Source organism: Podarcis gaigeae, assembly GCF_964106915.1.
Source record: "Podarcis gaigeae genome assembly, chromosome: 5".
Classification (NCBI taxonomy): Eukaryota; Metazoa; Chordata; class Lepidosauria; order Squamata; family Lacertidae; genus Podarcis; species Podarcis gaigeae.
The window spans coordinates 35069126-35087415 of NC_139681.1; the positions used below are offsets into that span (position 1 = coordinate 35069126).

An 18290-nucleotide genomic window follows, 5' to 3' on the forward strand; every position below is an offset into this window, starting at 1 on the left:
TCCGTGAGGGAGCCTTCCCAGGCCACTGAAAGAGGCGGTTATTAAACCGCTTCTTAAAAAACCATCTTTAGATGCGGCCACAATGGCCAACTATCGCCCAGTCTCAAATCTTCCATTCTTGGGCAAGGTGATAGAGCGAGCGGTTGCCGAACAACTCCAGGCACGCCTGGAAGAAGCGGACCATTTGGATCCCTTCCAGTCAGGATTCAGGCCTCATCATGGGACTGAAACTGCCTTGGTCGCACTGGTTGATGATCTCCGGCGGGCTAGGGACAAAGGTGAGAGCTGTTTCCTAGTTCTGCTGGATCTCTCAGCGACGTTTGATACCATCGACCATAACATCCTTCTGGACCGTCTTGAGGGGCTGGGAGCTGGGGGCACTGTCCTACAGTGGTTCCGCTCCTTCCTCCTGGGCCGTGTTCAGAAAGTGGTGGTGGGGGATGAGTGTTCAGACCCCTGGGCTCTCACTTGTGGGGTGCCTCAGGGTTCTGTCCTCTCCCCCATGCTTTTCAACATTTACATGCAGCCGCTGGGAGAGATCATCAGGAGGTTTGGGCTGGGTGTTCATCAGTATGCGGATGATACCCAGCTCTACCTCTCTTTTAAATTAGAACCAGTGAGGGCAGTGAAGGTCCTGTGTGAGTGTCTGGAGGCGGTTGGAGGATGGATGGTGGCTAACAGATTGAGGTTGAATCCTGACAAGACAGAAGTACTGTTTCTGGGGGACAGGAGGCGGGCAGGTGTGGAGGATTCCCTGGTCCTGAATGGGGTAACTGTGCCCCTGAAGGACCAGGTGCACAGCCTGGGAGTCATTTTGGACTCACAGCTGTCCATGGAGGCACAGGTCAAATCTGTGTCCAGGACAGCTGTTTACCAGCTCCATCTGGTACGTAGGCTGAGACCCTATCTGCCTGCGGACTGTCTCGCCAGAGTGGTGCATGCTCTGGTTATCTCCCGCTTGGACTACTGCAATGCACTCTATGTGGGGCTACCTTTGAAGGTGACCCGGAAACTACAACTAATCCAGAATGCGGCAGCTAGACTGGTGACTGGGAGCGGCCGCCGAGACCATATAACACCGGTCTTGAAAGACCTACATTGGCTCCCAGTATGTTTCCGAGCACAATTCAAAGTGTTGGTGCTGACCTTTAATCCCTAAACGGCCTCGGTCCAGTATACCTGAAGGAGCATCTCCACCCCCATCATTCTGCCCGGACGCTGAGGTCCAGCGCCGAGGGCCTTCTGGCGGTTCCCTCATTGCGAGAAGCGAAGCTACAGGGAACCAGGCAGAGGGCCTTCTCGGTAGTGGCGCCCACCCTGTGGAACGCCCTTCCAGCAGATGTCAAAGCGATAAACAACTACCTGACATTCAGAAGACATCTTAAGGCAGCCCTGTTCAGGGAAGTTTTTAACGTGTGATATTTTACTGTATTTTTGGTTTTTATGGAAGCCGCCCAGAGTGGCTGGGGAGGCCCAGCCAGATGGGCGGGGTATAAATAAATTATTATTATTATTATTATTATTATTATTATTATTATTATTATTATTATTTTAATATATTATATTAACAGGTAGCAAATATACAGCCTGACAGTGGTAAAGGTTTGAACATACAGAACAAAACAAGAAAACATAATATTTATTCTGTAGTTTCAAACCTCTTGATTGGTTCCCCCTTTCATGCAGATACACATACACACTCAAAAAAGAAGGGCTGGATTCAGTCATCAGTTGCATTCACACAGCTATCACTTAAGACAAGATAGTTATTTGCACTCATGGTGAGATGTCTTAATCTGCATTTTCTCAGTTCTGTGTTCATATGCAGGAATATTATCCCTGTGCAAATTTGTCCCACATTGTAGTCTCTAGTCATTCTTTTATCCTGCTATGTCCTCTTTTTATGTCCTAAAAGTCATAGTTAATCATGCACTCAACAGGATATTTTATTAGAATCGCTCTTTGGTTTCAATTTATTCAATGGAATGAAGACAATTTCTGAAATACAGGGGTTCAATGATCCTGTGAAGCTTGCCTAGAGATCTGCTAGTTTACAGATCTCACTGCCTTTCTAGTAAGCTATGTAACAAACAGCCTCAAAATGGGTGTTTTGTTTTATTTTATGATAGTAGAATATCTTTCTTAGGCCTAAGCCCAGGAGCCAGGCTGGTACTCTTCCCTGGCTCAAGACATTTTCCTTGACACATACACAAAGCCCACTTGCATCATGCTTCTGTAGACGGGTCAGTCAGCTGATAGTCCTTTAGATCGGCTACCTACATGGCTGCAGAACAGTCTCCTGATTAATTCTTCCTCTCATAATATGGAGCCAGGAAAAGACCCTTAGTTTTTGTTTCGTTTTTTGTAGTTTCTGGTGTGTTGTTTCTGGCATGTTAGTTTGATAACTATTCTGCAAGGATGATCCACAAGATCACAACCACCACACAACTTCTGGTGCTCCAGAAAGCTTCACCAGTGCAGCTGCTCCTGTCACAATCTATACCCGGAAATGGAAACACCTTTGTCGCACACATTACGCAGTTGTTCTTTTAAGCTTCGTATGCACAAATTGCATAAATCACTGGTAATACTTCAGCAGTTGGACCAACTCTTTTTTTAACACCTACCGTCACTGGCTGGCAACTCTACTTTTCTTTTGGACTACAAGAGGCTATTCCATATGACTTCTGTCAGTCTTCTGTGACTTCCTCTTCTTAGCTGCATAACTAGAACTGAACAACTAAGAATAAACAAGCCAGGAACTAATAAACTGACTATACAGCTACATCTTCTTCTTATTGTGCATCAGAACACCCAAAGAGCTGCAGCACCCAATAGCCTAGATGTTTTACTCTGAAGTAAATGTACACAGGATCACAGCACATATTAAAAAAGAACTGTTTCTATACCTTCAAGACTAACAGCAGCCTCAGCTTTGTTTAATTTTTAGAGATTTAGCATCTTGTGTTAATTGGTTGTTCTCTCCAACCCTCTACCCCCCTCCCCCAAGACAGGTCTGAGGAATCATCTTGTATCATTTTTCCTTCATTTAATATACAGACTTTGTACTAAAGAAGGTTAACATGAAAAAAAAAGTGAAGAAAGTGTGTGGTTTCTTGTTTTGAACAGCTACCGATTAACACTGGCTTAGAAGCAACCTAATTAAACAATTTTCTTATGCTTGCACAGTCAGCCTTTTCCCCCATTCTTCAAAAGCTTTATAAAATTTAAATCAGCAAAATCCTAGGGAATACTACCTTGGCTTTGGGGTAGAGGTGAATGACTGTCAGCTTAGCAAAGTAAAGGGGGGAAATGAAGTGAGAGTTTCAATCTGAAGCATTAACATGTTTTAGCTTGTGGCTGGGAACCTCCAGAGGTTTGGTTCAGATAAGCTCAGATTCTTATCCTAATCTCCAAAGCTACTCCAACTGGTACTTTCCATCACCTAATCCTGCTGTAAGAAGCTTTGAAGGGGATTCTGTGACCTTTCTTACCCAGCAGATCCTGCAGGGGGATCTTAGAGATGGCTTTCATTGTCCTTTGGAAGAGTAAGCTGGGTTCTTCAGACACCTGTTTGTTCTTCTTTCCATGCCTCATGACCTGATTCAAGGAATGTCCTTCAGGGAATTGAGAACAGCAGAAAGAATGTGTTTTGGGGGAGAGAGAATGGAGAGAGGTAAATAAAGGACACAAGCCCTGTGTTGTATCTCTCTCCTCCCTTCATGGGCTCTTATATCCTCCCATATTTCCTGGTTCTCAGCAAAGCATAGTTTATGCAACCCACTTTTGTCTGCAGACCAGAACTGGAGATCACAATTTTTAAAAAATATTGACTATGCAAACAATAGTTTGCTCACTGTGGACAAAATGTGGCTGTATGACAGTAAAGAGAAACTTAGATGTGACTATGCAGATGTCCTGTTCTTACCAAGAGAGGAGTGAGGGGGCTCAGTTTCATAATATACTTGGGGCAGGACAGCTGTCTAGTAAGACAAAAAAAAGAAAACCCCAATGCTTATGGCAACATTTCTGAAAAAAGCAAGACAGCTGTCTAGTCACATCAGGAGACTTGAGCTGGTCTGTTGTAGCAGTCAGGCAGCAAGTTTTAAATAGCCATAGTCAATATATTTGCATTTTTTTTTTTTACAAACATATATGTGCTTAAAGCAATTCCATAATCCAGAGAACATATTCATGTTTCTTCTTCTTCCCAAGCTGGGTTTAGGGATGGGACTCCTCAGGCTGACAGGTATACACTGTGTCTTCTGATCTGAACATTAGTTCATAAAGTTGGATATGATTCCCTATTTCAGTATATCAACAGTCTATAGTCACTGGATATTAGGTGATTGTTTCACTTCTCATTAATTGAAGTGCTCACACAGAATGAACCTGCATAATTTTATCTGGTATTCTTGGCTGCAACTGCACATACTTGGAAGGAAGTTCCATTGATTTCAGTGACATTTTCTTCCAGTTAAGTGTGCAAAGTCTTGCGATCAATTATATAATTGCAGTTTTGAACTGAGTGCTGACTTGAGAGTGTCCTGAAGATGCATATGAAGTTATTTTCCAAAGTAACTCCAGTTGTGTGCTACATTGCAATTCCATTACTAGTACTAGGAAAAGGTCACTGTTAGGTACCAAATATTAGGTGCCTGCATTATCTTCTACAAACACAAGAGACAGAGAGAATTTCTCAAGCAAACTGTCTTCGTGAAAATATGTGACTTTAAAAAATAAAAAAGGTCCCCTGTCTCATTTTGTACAGTATGCCAGATTTCATCTGGAGTGGAATATGCACAGTTGAGCTATAAAAACCTTAAAATAGAGGTTTGTAGAGAAATTGCTTACAGAATTTTTAGGAGAGGCAGTGTTACATCTCCCAAAAGTATACTGCCAGCCAAGCAAAATTCCTTCATGTTCTTCATCAGTACAAATGACATCTAGCATACACGAGCATCACCTAGTGTGCAGTGAGAGGCTTTCTTCTTGCATTACACTTGAATGTGCAGCTAGTCTAATGGGGTTGTATTCAACTATGCCCTACACAGAGTACACCCACTGAAATAAATGAACCTAAGTTAGTTATGTCCATTAACTTCAATGGGCCCATGGTATAGTTCAGAAAGAACGTTGGGAACACTGAGTCTCTGCCCATTTGCAGAACAGCATCTACACCTTGCAATGCATTCTTGTTTTGGGCACTCGCTATTATGATCATGTTTGCATTGTGTGGGTGTTGTTTGATCCCCTTTGGTTCTTTTCGGGGGTCATTGTGTCTTGGCTCCATTTTACTCCTCCCCCTTTGCCCCCGATGCTGTTCAGCCCAATTAACAATGACAATGTAGGTTTGTTGTGATATCATGATGCTATGTCTGATGCAATGTCATTGCAAATGTCACCCCTCTAAAGAGCAATCCGGTGGGTCACTATAACCCAAGCAGTGAGCCAAGCAAGACATCCCACCATGGCAGTGAGATCGCATGTGGTTCAGAGAAGGCAAAGAAGGAAGAGGAAACTGTCATCCCCATGCACAAAAAAATCATTATCAGGAAACAAAAGGGCACTGGGGGAAAATCAGAATGTTCATATTCCCCCCCCCACACACACACCAATAAATACTTTTCTGTTTTATTGCCAATAATCATTTATCTGTGTCTAATATGCTAATATTGGAGTAAATATTAAATAATGTCCCGTGCAGCCCTAAATAGGAATAGAATAGCCTTCTCAAGCATGGTGCCCTTAAGATGTTTTGGACTAAAGCTCCCACTACAAAACATCTGGAGGAGGCATCAAGTTTGGAGAAGAGACATGGCAGCTTGATCTTGCCTGTTTTACTTGCTATTTTCTTTTCTTTATTTTATTTTAATATTAAAGATTTCTGGATGGCAAACTCCTGGATATCAATAAAGAATTCCAGCCGTACCTTGGGCAAGGAGGACGTATTTTGGAGATCCGCACTCCAGATGTGGTGGCCAATGTCAAGAAGCAGGCCCAAGCCGTAGGATACACAGAAGGGGCCTTGCTGGCTCTGGCTGTCATCATCATCCTTTGCTGCATGCCTGCTATTTTAATAGTTATGGTCAGCTACAAACAGTAAGTATGCCAGCACTCTGTATACATCAAAAATGAAGGACTGGGCTGTGCTTGGTGGCAGGTTTCATACTTTTGGTCACATTTCCAGCATGCACATTTGAGGAGCCCTTCCCTTTTAGGCTCCAGGTTCCACTGTGTCTCTTCCTCACCAAGAGCATTTACAGAAAAACTCAAGGCTCTACCCTCCTCGGAAACAGAGGCTCACCATTTGGGGGCAAGGCCCAGGACTAAAAGGTAGAAGATAAACGTCACAAATAAGGTTCCAGGTTTGTTCCCAAGACTGTAGAAGAACTAACAATTCAACCAAATGAGCTATGGGTTTCTATTCAGCATACATCAGCTGCCTGTAGGTACCAAACCTTCTCCATTTCTTCTCACACAACCTGATCACCCTTTCATCATGTTCTGAAAAAGGCCTCTCACTTTCTGGTATGCTTCAAGGGATCATTGGTGCAGCAATCCAGTTTTTTTCCAGGGGCTGCAACATAGATTTTCTGTACCCCCTCCATCTTTCAGATTACTTCCATCCTGTGAGTTCTAAATTTCTCTGTGTGATCCCTCCGAGGGAGTTGCAGGAGGTCAAAATGAGCCATTTCAGTGGTGGTTCCCTGCTTGTAGAATGCTCCTATGCCCTTTTAAAATGTGGGTTTTGGGGGGGAGAGGTTATTGGGTTTTAATTTTGATTATATATTTTGTGGTTTTATATTTTGATTTTGTTCTGTGAACTTTCCCAAGACCTCCATGTATAGAGTGGTATATGAATTCAATAAATAATAATAACAATAATTTTAGACATCAGGCAAAAAATGTTTCCTTTTACCCAGGCTTTTGGCTCTTAATTTGGAGTGTTTTAGGTGTTTGTTGTTGTTAGTATTGTGGTTACTATTATTTATTAAATCTATATACCACCCTTCAACAGAGGATCATAGGAAGGTTTACAATATAAAAACACAAGAATACATACCATAGGTAAAGGGACCCCTGACCATTAGGTCCAGTCGTGACCGACTCTGGGGTTGCAGCGCTCATCTCGCTTTATTGGCCGAGGGAGCCGCCGTACAGCTGCCAGGTCATGTGGCCAGCATGACTAAGCCGCTTCTGGCGAACCAGAGCAGCGCACGGAAATGCTGTTTACCTTCCCACCTTTTTATCTACTTGTACTTTAATGTGCTTTCGAACTGCTAGGTTGGCAGGAGCAGGGACCGAGCAACAGGAGCTCACCCCGTCGCAGGGATTCAAACCGCCGACCTTCTGATCGGCAAGTCCTAGTCTCTGTGGTTTAACCAACAGCGCCACTCGCGTCCCTTAATACATACCATAGTAACAACCAAAAGCAATAACTCTCTCCCACCACCAGCACATTTAAAAGGCCATAGATCGTTTAATTAGCCAAAGGCCTGGGGGCAGGATATTAGGGATCCAGACATGCTTCCCTGGAAAAAGCATTCCACAACCAGGGAGCCACTGTGGAAAAGGCCCATTTTTGTGTTGCCGCCCTCCAGACCTCTTTTAATGGAGTAGGATGTGTTCAACCTGCTTTTTGCATGTGTGGATGCATTCTTAAATTTTTGATTTATTTTGGCTTTTATACTTGGCTTTAACATTTGTATTTTGAACTATTTTGTTGTATTACAAAGTTTGTCAGTTGCTTTATGCCTATTTTGTGAAGGAGCAACTAATAAAATTTAGTAAGATTAATAAGGATAAGAATAAGAATACCTTGATGGTTTTTAAAGCCATATTCAATAGTACTCCTGTGTACATGTCACCTGTGATCTGTACTAAAATAATAAGGAAATATGTGTATTTTCCTCTTCTCCTAAGGTTTTGCTATGCTTTAATCACCAAATATCAAAGCTAGCAAAATAACTATTCAAGTTAATGCAAGAATTAAAGCCAAATGAACATAACTGTCATCGTTGGTGCACATAAAATGGAAACATTAAGAATTGCTTTATATTAAAATTGTGTGTGTGTGTGTGTGTCATAGCTACATTTTTCAATACTTTCCAGGCCACTGATCAGCTCAATGAATTAATTTTTGCAGATTGTAAAAAAGCACAGTGAAGTTAAATGAATTTTACACTACTTGTTTTCCAGGGTGAAATAACAGTGTTGCTGCCCTGCTCAATGCCTCCTTGTATAGTTTGCAAATAACCAAAAAAATTATTGCTGCTCATTTCTATTAGGTGGCACCTCTGAAATTTTGGTATCCTGTACTGAAGAATAAATCAATGGTGAACCACAAATTATGAATTAATGAAAGTAGAGTGGCACATTTTAAATGGACCTCAAAATGGAGAACAGCCTTGCTATTATTTTTAATTTCCTTTATATTATATCTATAATGTGAATTCAGAAAGTAATTGTAAGACTTATTTTTTCATCTCCTAACATTTGAAAGCAACAACTCTAGTTGGAATTGCTGTTTTAATCACTGGGGTTTTTTGTTTTTTTAAAAAACAATACCAAACAATCAAAACATTCCAAATACCACATTGAGAGAGACAAAATACATAAGTGACCCACACGTCCCCATTACACACTGGAAATAATATATCTATAAATGCCAAACATATAGGATTGATTACAGCAACAGATTTGTGAAGTTAACCACAGCCATCTTTAAACCTTAGAGATGATCAGTGACATGATAGCTAAATGAAAAAAATCCAGAATATCAATATAAAGTTCAGAATAACATAACTCTACAAAACAAAAAGTGAATGTGTTTTAGGTTCTTCTTGTGAGGAATTAATGACAGAAATTAAGATAGATCAGCTATAAAATGTATCACTTATAATGTTGACTCTAACTACTCTGCAATGTTGTGCTAGTTTGTTTAAAGGCACTGTCTTCCAAACCTATCATGCCAGTTTTTCATAGTTAACAAGTGATCACTTCTCCATGAGACTGCAATCTCCATCTGGGCTGCTTTCAATAAATTTATTATTAACGACTTAAACAAAACATTGGCTTTTGTAGACTGTCTTTGGCCAGTGAAATTATTCATGCATGATTTTTTTTTAAAAAAAAAAAACCTTAAGCAATAAATTGACAACTGCAAAGCATGACCCATTCCCTGCTGGAAATTCCATAGGGCCACTTGACCTTTGCATGCCTTCTTAGCCCTAAGCCCAGTGCACCAGTAAACTATTTGCTTGCACACCACAATAAATGGAACTATGGCTTCGTAGGACTATGTGAACATAGAGGCTCCCAGAGAGGAGCTTACAGCCACTTTGCTCTTCCACAATCCTTAGCTGAGTGCTCCATGGCAGTCAAGCCAAGGTTCTACTTAGTGTGTCATCTAAATCTACAGTTGGGGTTAAGCTCTTTCTTCCTTAACCACAAACAGTGGCCAATTTACATGTGATTGTTTTAAAGGAAAAAAGCTTGCTGTTTTATTTTAAAGAGGGGACATTTATATGACACACCAGCTGCTGTCTCAGAAGATACCGTACTTTAACTCCTATATGAGAATGGTGGTTCTTCTCTTAAGATGGTGTTTTGTCATGTGTGGTTTTCCTGGGTATAGTAAAATGCTTAATTTAATTTGCATTGCCTGATCAGTGATGCCTGTTTAGTTTATTAATTGATTCCTTAAGACTCTAGTACTATACACATTTACTTGGGAGTAAATCCCATTGAAATCAACAGGGTCTACTTCTGAGCAGACCTTTATATGATTGCACTGTTAACTGACTAACCCATTAATGTTTTAGCCCTAATGTGATTTGTACAGTTAAATTTAATACCTTATGAAATTTATTAGATTTCACAATGTGAATTATTTTTACTAAGTGAAACTCACAACTTTTGTTCTCTGTTTTATCACTCTGCATAACAAAACAGATTTAAAGAGTAAGTATTTATTTTTGGCCTTGTTTCAAATGCATTACATAGGATAAATAAATATCACTGGGGATTGTGGCATGAAGAGAGGGAGGGTGGCCGAGGAAAATTCCCAAGGGCCAGATGGAAAGAACTTGAGGGATACATTCTGCCCCCAGATTTTCCACCCCTTGGCTATTGCATGTTGAAAGCAGAGATCATATTGAAATACGGGTCTCTATATGCCACTTTTAATATTGGCTGAAGTATTCCTACGGAAAGCAATAAAGTTAAACTATGAAAATGGCATATATCAGAATATGCCTAGATTTTAAAAGAGACAGGATAATTATGTAGCCTGTATAGTGTAAGATAAGAGTTATCAAGATAGATAGATGATAGATAGATGATAGATAGATAGATAGATAGATAGATGGATGATAGATAGATGACAGATGATAGATGTTGTGTTGTACTGCATGGTGTGTTTGTGTGTGTAAAGGAAGTACACTTTCTTCAAAACTGCTGAATCTTGAACATGGCTAGGAATGACAGAGAAATGAATAGTATAATCGCCTTAAGAATAAATCCCGGTGTATTTTCCTAACACAGACTAATCAATACATGGATTGTTAGGTCAGCAGTAACACACTGAGATAATCTGGTTTTATCTGCTCTGTAACACAAATGCAGCATCTTTTCTTAAATTTACTTGGAAATGAGCTCCATTGAAAACATCATTCGCTTTCATGTTTAGGTATCTCAGGTATCCATTTCCAAGAGTGAGAGGTGATATTTAAAACTCTTTCAGAGCTCTCACTAAAGGATATTTTATCATAACTTGAGTTGCATACAGTATGTCAGAAGCAAATAAAATCAAGTCAGGAGCCAGATTTTATTCTGCCATGTGGTGCATTCAAATTCTCTTCTTAGTATTGTCACCAATCACGAGGTGAAAAACTGCAACAAATATCCCTTTGGGGGCTGTCGCGGCTGATGTGTTCTTGGTGGGAGACCATGTGTGACACTCTCCATTTCCTTTCCATGTGACTCACCAAAGGAGACAAGCAGAATGTGCAAAGACAGCTCGAATCCAGATGGCCTTACCAGCTGGCAAACCAGCAAGCACTCCTGCGCATAATCTCTATGAAGAACTTGGCGACAGCACCATGTAAGTCCTCGTGATGTTTGCGGTTTAAAATACTAGCAATTCAAAGTATAATTCTGATGCTTTGGAGATTACAGTTGATATTGTTGCGTAATTTCAAGAACAGAGAAGAATTAAGAAGCCACTCATGGTGGCTTAAACATCAAGGTTATGATCTATGATGGGGAAATGTTTTCAGCCTGGGGGCCACATTCTGACACGGTCAACCTTCCAGACAGCCAAATATCAGTGGTGGGCAGAGCCAAAGGCAAAAATGGCCAAACCAACAGATGTAACCCTTACCTTTTTACAGTGCTTTTTGTTTCTAGAAAAATAGGTGCCAGTACTCACCATGATGTGGTTACTGTAAATGCCACAATTTTTAACAACAACAACAACAAAGTGATGCTGGTACTGTGTACTCTTGAGTGCCCCCCGAATGAAAGAAAAGGCACTGCTTTTGTACCATAGGCAACAGGCTAGCCATGTAAAAGACAGGTTTCTGTGTTCCCCACCCACACTTTTCCCCACCCAAGCAAACAAGAGATGTTATCCCAATTTGGTAACACATCACAGAAGAGGATCAATGAAAGACATGATATTATATATGAAAATGTGGTTTATAAATATTTAAACAAGAAATAAATGTGACCTGGGGAAGGTCCTGAGGGTGCATAGAGATCCATGGAGGGCCACATTCAGTCCCTGAAGTTGAGGTTGTAAAATGGCTTGGTCATAGCAATGTTGGTCAATTCAGCATTGATCATTTCTGGAATGCATTTGAGGCCCAAGGTTACTCTGATTATACTGTCAACTTGGTAAGAGATGCTATTACACCAAACAATGCACATTTTTGCCCTTGTTATTCTAGTAAGTCTTATAATCTAGTCCATGTAAACGTCTTTATGATGTCCCCCCCTTTTTTTTACAGAGGGAGAGTGTTTTTGTTTGCTCATTTGTTTAAATACAAGGCAATTATGGGAAGGATAAGTTTGCTCAGGGTTACTGATGCCAGTTGCATCCAGGGAAAATCTATCTCAAATAGCATCATATACCGTTAATTTTCTCCAAAGCATTTTTTAAAAAAAACACTTTAACAACATGTTTGACAACAGCGTATCATTTCAGAAATAGTTTACAGCTTTTAAATGCTGGGTGTGATCCAGCATTCACTATCATCAATAGAGAGTTGGCTGTAGAAGCCTCCATGTGTGGGCATACCTGGGCAGCAAGCCATGCCTTGGCAATATCATTTTTTGCTACTATACCTTTTTTTCATGATCCGCAGCTTATTGGGTCTGGGCTACCCCTTCTGTGCAGATTATTCCTGCTCATAGCATGTGGGCAAAGCCAAGCTATGGTGGGAAGATTGCCCAGGCAGATCCTGTGCCAAGAAGGGGTTGTTGCACCAATTTCTAGGAGTCACCACATCCTCGGACAGTTGGAATGGGTGGAGATTGATAGCCCATGAGCTTTGTGGGTCCTAGCATTTCTCACTGGTCGCTGTATCCCAAGTGACGTGCCAGTTAAACTGACTTTCAGGTATCAGCAAGAGTCAAGGGTTGGTTGTCAAGACCCAGGGAAGTTGCCAGCCTAGGATAGAAAGATAAAAAGTGTGGTCAGAGCCAGGTCAAGTTCTAGGGAAGGGAGCTCAGGATCTGAGGGAGCAGAGCCAGTGATGTCATCAGAGTGGAGACAAAACAAGTTAAATCTGCAGGAAGCAAAATATGTCACAGCACCAGGATTCTGTACTGCTGCCTTCACTGACACGCTACTCACACTATGAAGCTGGTTCTGACACCAGGGTTTTATGGCGTAGAGTCAATCCACCATGGAGTCAGCTGTAAATGATGGAAGTGATATTCAAGCAGGCTGGTATTTCAACCAGAAAATTGCATTCTTGACATACAAAACTTGGAACGTCTAGCTTGCCCAGGAATTAGTGCACGGGTGATGCAGGAGGTAATCTTCCATTATTTACTATGTGGCCAGATGAGTCCATGGCCCTGTAAGGGATGTGATGCCATCCACCTATACCACAGCATAGGAAGCTCTCTCCTTCTAATGGGTTGTGATTGTAGCTATATACATCAGAACTTCCAGACCACCCCCACACCTCATGCAGAAGTTCTGGATAGTGCTCAACATAAAATTTAAGGAAAGTGTGCGGTCACCAGGTTTAGGGTCTGTACATTTATGAATAGCACATGTAAATAAATTAATCTGTTGTTCTTTTTCAAGAGAGTGTGTGTATGTGTTTTATTAACTTCTGCATTAAAGCGGAAATTGTACGAAAGGTTATCATCACTATACTGTCACTTGCCCAGAAAATGTCATTACTTATGACATTTCATAACATTTCAGCCTGTTTAGTCCTTAAAAATTATTGAGTGCAAAATCCCAGTAATGAGGGAGGGAGAGTTTCAAGAGGGAGGACAAGGTTGTCACAGGGGGTGAGGAACATGGTATGCATGTAAAGAAGTTCTAATGTCCAGATATAGATCGGATAGAGCTCAAAATCCAAAGAGTCCAAAATCCAGTCCAGCACTCTATGCAGCATGGGGAGCCAATTGTGAAGATGGCAGTGGGATGAGGTTGTTTTTAGAAATGGGACTTACTTCAGAAAGCCTGCTGTGCCCAGAGAAGTAACTGAGAGACTTTGTGGATTAAGAACGCCTTGCTTTGCTTAACTGGGTTGTATTTAAACCTCATCGGTGAAATTGTTTTTGTGCAAAACAATAACTTGTATCACTTCAATAAGTTCTTCAACATGAAATTGAAGTGCCAGTGCTTCTGTGATCTCTCCAAATTTAAATGATAGGTGCTTTGAAGAGGACATCTGCTTCTAATTGCTTTTCTGATTTTCCCCGTATCACTCATTCTACTTGTTTTCTCTTGTTTTCTCATTGTTGGCTTTGGATTTACTCATAATATACACAACTATATACATAAACTAACATTTCATTTCATGTCTCATTTCTTCCTTTTCCTCTGTCTTTGGACACATAGGCATCAGTAAGTAAACTCAAACCATTGTGGGTAATATTGTAGCAGATGGGGAAAGTAGTTGATTTTTGTTACTGAGAATTGCAATTATTTCCTAGTAATGTAGTACCTGGAAGACATTTATTTCTAAATCATTCAATGTACTACGTTCCAAAGGGAAGTAGGGCTAAGGAACTGAAAGCACTGTCATTGCACTGCGTGAGAAGACATTTCTGGTGAGTGGATTCTATCCCCTTCAGCTTGTTGGCACCTCTAAAATTTAGAGGCTGCAACCTGAAAACGTGCATTTACTGGAAGGCTCATTAACGCCAATGGGACTGATCGCTATTGAGCAGCTTAAGCTTTGCAATCATCAAATCACCAAAGCGTAGCCTTTTCATTTCACCATGTCTGCAGTTAGGCTAAGCCAAAATGGATTTGAGTTATAGGGATCATAGAGCATAGCCTGCCAACCACTGCTCCTGAAAGCGCCTTGTTAGTGAAGTGAGCAGAGCTTCCACAGGAGTATCGCTTAGTGGGTTGACTCATTTAAATACAATTTCCATTTGCTCTTGCAAGGAGACCACATGGCACAACTGCCATGGGGATGCCGCTGAGAAGTGACTCATCCCACACTAACCCCATAATCTTACAACTACTCACCATATCAACAGAGCAATAGACTCCTGATCCCACTAGGAATATGGAGCATATGCACAGCATGTTACCATAAATCCATGATGTTTCAGATAGAACAGGGATTAACAGCTGTTTTGGTGACCATAAGGACTGTTCTAGCCCATTTGCAACGCAAACTTCCCAGTCCAGACCCTTATGTTTACAATAATGTACAACCGAGTTCTTATTCATATAGGTGCCCCTATGCATATCGACTCAAGGGGCAGCTCTCAACATGAAGCTGTCTCCACCATTCAGAAGAATGGGAAAGCCCTTTCTGTGGCTGAGTCCATGTGTACTTCAGGTCTCTGAAGCCAAAAGAAAGCACTAGACTGGGAACTTCCCTCACAATCTACTGTCCTGTCATTTTTATTTCTTTGATCCCCACTTACTATAAGCAAGAACCTAGACACCATGTGCACTCCTTGAAATAGATCTCATACACAATGCCTCTTTGTCATGGCTTTTGAGCTTTCAGGAGAAAATTCAGATTTATAAAAAAGCATTAGCTTTTGAAAGGCATTTGTTTAAATTAAGAAGATCAAAGTTTACCTTATTTGCCTTCCCTTGGTAAGAGAAGTGAACCATTTCCCTTAGTAAATAAATAAATGTCTTGTGTTTGTAGCTTAATATAGATTAATTACATGTAGCTCTAGATTCTTAGATATCCTTAGAAAGCTTTAGACATCACTGTTTTTTGTTCACAGCATTCAGATTATATTTTCTCATTCAAATCAATGTCCATGCATGCTTCCTTACCTGTGATTATTTTCTTTCTTTCAAGTCTTTTTCTTCTCTATCAATTTCAACAAAGCAGGGGGAAAAAGTCAGTCTTCGAAGAAGGGGACCGTCAGAGGGCTATAAGCAGCTTTGCCTCTCGTGCTATTGAGGCCCACAAGCAATCTAATATCAATGGAACATTGAACAATAACTTCCCCAAATCTGCAAGTAATGTTACGCTTTTGTCTGATGAGAACCCATTGACAACTCAGAACCCTCTGTACATGGAGGGTGTGATTCAGGGTTCTTCTTATTCTGGGGTCCTGCCAGAGAGAAAAGATTTTCTGTCCCCCTTTTCTCCCAGAAAGTTAGCCTTGAAAAATTCTCTGTTGGGATGGCCTTTGGGAAGCATTCATCGGGCGTGGACTCTACCAACTCGTCTTCCCAGAAAACACCTTTCTGATGCTTTGAGTAGGGCAGTCATTATGGACCCAGTTCAATGGGAGCAGGAGAGAATCAGGACAGAGAAGGAAAGGGCAGGGATTCAGCACCGCAGAGCCGACGTTGGCAGCCCAGTCTTCAAAAAGATCATTGGCACAAAGATATCAGTCAAAGAGAAAGCAAGGCAGTTTGAACAACAGGCCCTGCAGGAAATGAAACAAGTGAGATCCCGAGATATGAAAAGTTTGCGTTCACCGACACATAGCAGCTGCACTCAGGATGGAGAGAGCTCACTTGAGTTGTCTACCGAAAGCCTCCTTCCATCTCCTGTCCATCTCTCGCCTTCTTTTTCCTCCCTTAGTCCTTACTCTGAGGTGGTTGAACTTGACACGTCTACCATACCTTCTGTGATCATAACTCACCATGATGCTCCCGAACATTTGTCCCCTCCACCAACTCACAAGCCCATTCCTCCTTCCTTTAGGATCAAAATTCCAGGTCGCCAAAATCTTTTACCCTATCAGTCTACTGTGGAAGCAATGGAAATCATTCCTGATCCACCCAAAACTCCTCCGCCGCCGCCACCGCCTCCGTCTCCCCTCCCCCCACCACCAACTCCTCCCCCGTTGCCACTTCCATTTCCTTCCCCTCCTCCCAGCCTTTCCTTATCATCGTCTTCATCTACTCTAAGCACTCAGCTCCTCTCCCCTGCAAAACACACCAAGTCACCCTCCAAACAAGAAGTGGTCTGCATCCGTGATTTACCTGACCCTCCTCGCCGGGAGCTGAAGGGGATTCTTAAAAACATCCAGAACTTAGCAGATATTGAAAAATCTGTGGCCAATATGTATAGTCAAATAGACAAAAACCACATCTTACCTAAGCACATCGCCAAGCTGAGGCCAGTTGCGACGCCAGAACCACCAAGTACACAAACGGTGACTGAGACTGAGCACAGCCAGCAGAATGGAAACTTGAGCTGCATAGTGGAGGAACTTGAAAAAAGATTCCCATCGCAGTCCACTGCATTATGACAACCCTTTGTATGTTGCCTGATGTATAACCTGGTACCATTGCAAACCTGTTGCCCAGGACCCCAGGATCCACAGAACTGCTTTGTCATCGTCACTGAGAGTTTCTCTTCTCTTTCTCCGCTGTTTCTTCCTGACTTTGCAAACCTGCAAATCCATAATAACACCTTTCTTCAGCTGGTCCAGATGGATTAATTTTATGATGCTTATTTCCCTATGGGAGTGCTGTCCTTATCTACTTTTTCAAAAAGTACTGCTTTTATTTCTTATGTGGAGGATGAAGAGGCATTCCAGAACTAAAATCAGCGGACTGGAAGCACATGTTAGCTCAGATGCAATGTTAAATGGGGATGTTTTTGTTTATCGGGGAGGGGGGCATCCTTCTGTCAAAAGCATTTGTATCAACAAGCAAAGCAAGTACCCTGCAATGCAAAGAGGGGTTGTGGTGTCTTATTGCTTTCACGTTAAAATGTTCACCAGGGGAGAGGTCTTAACTTTTCACTGTAAGATGTTGGATGTCACTGGAAAGCAAGAGATAGCAAGCAAAACAGACTCAGCAAAAAAAAGTGTGGGGGGGAGGAAAGCTGAAGTTATTACAATAACGTATCATCTTGTTCTGTAGATTGGAGAGGATGGCAGGCTTGTCGTGTTGATAAAGGTTTTCTGATTTGTCGTTCCACCTTCTCTTCCTTCTTTCTGTAATCCACAGCATGCCTTTCATTACTTTTTCATATACTGACACTGCATATTCTAAGACTTCACATTTGTAATTTATTTTGTGTAAAAAGCATTTTATAAAAAAAGAAAGAAAGAAAATATTCCTATTAAAACACAGAGTTTCCCTATTCTGCATGTTACATTGCTCAGCATATTTCTTTCAGAAAGTTCCCCTCCCCCAATTTCATCAAATCTTATAAAGTAATTTGAATCGTTATTACAAAAAGAGGGATTTATAAGTGTGCAGGTTTTTTGGTGGGGTAGATTTTGCAGGCATTTGGCTTGAAGTACTCCAAATGAAACCTATTTCTTAAATGATAATTTTATTAAATTGGGTAGCTGGCTCTCTGAATACATGACAAGCTAGAAGAAGAAAAAAGGCTAAAGGCCAAAATAGATGGAGAAGCTAGAGCTATATAGGCAAATATCTGCCATTCTGTGGTAAAAAGCAGAGGGAGGGGCAGGGAATTATTTGGATCATGGGAATAGCACTGGGGAGATGGAGATTGAACATTTCCCCTCAAAACAGCTTTTAGCTATAGAGTGGGGGGAAGAGAGGTGTCTATACTGCACCAGACTAGCTTGCAGAGGAAAGTGGACTTCAGAAGCAGTTTTTCATAAAATGCAGAGGTCCG

General features: G+C 41.4%; 1 protein-coding gene across 25 annotated transcripts in view; it reads left to right on the forward strand.

The window, feature by feature from the left end:
* Nucleotides 1-18290, forward strand: part of PCDH15 (protocadherin related 15) — a 649118-nt gene that overhangs the window by 610014 nt on the left and 20814 nt on the right. For 24 of the 25 annotated variants that reach the window (XM_083740648.1, XM_083740659.1, XM_083740644.1 and 21 more), the window contains 2 exons: nucleotides 5884-6102; nucleotides 10997-11107. In XM_083740648.1, coding sequence (XP_083596774.1) covers nucleotides 5884-6102; nucleotides 10997-11107 — 330 coding nt within the window. Of the gene's footprint in view, nucleotides 1-5883; nucleotides 7072-7423; nucleotides 9062-10996; nucleotides 11108-18290 lie in introns of those variants that run through there. The other variant, XR_014564822.1, reaches the window with a different exon arrangement.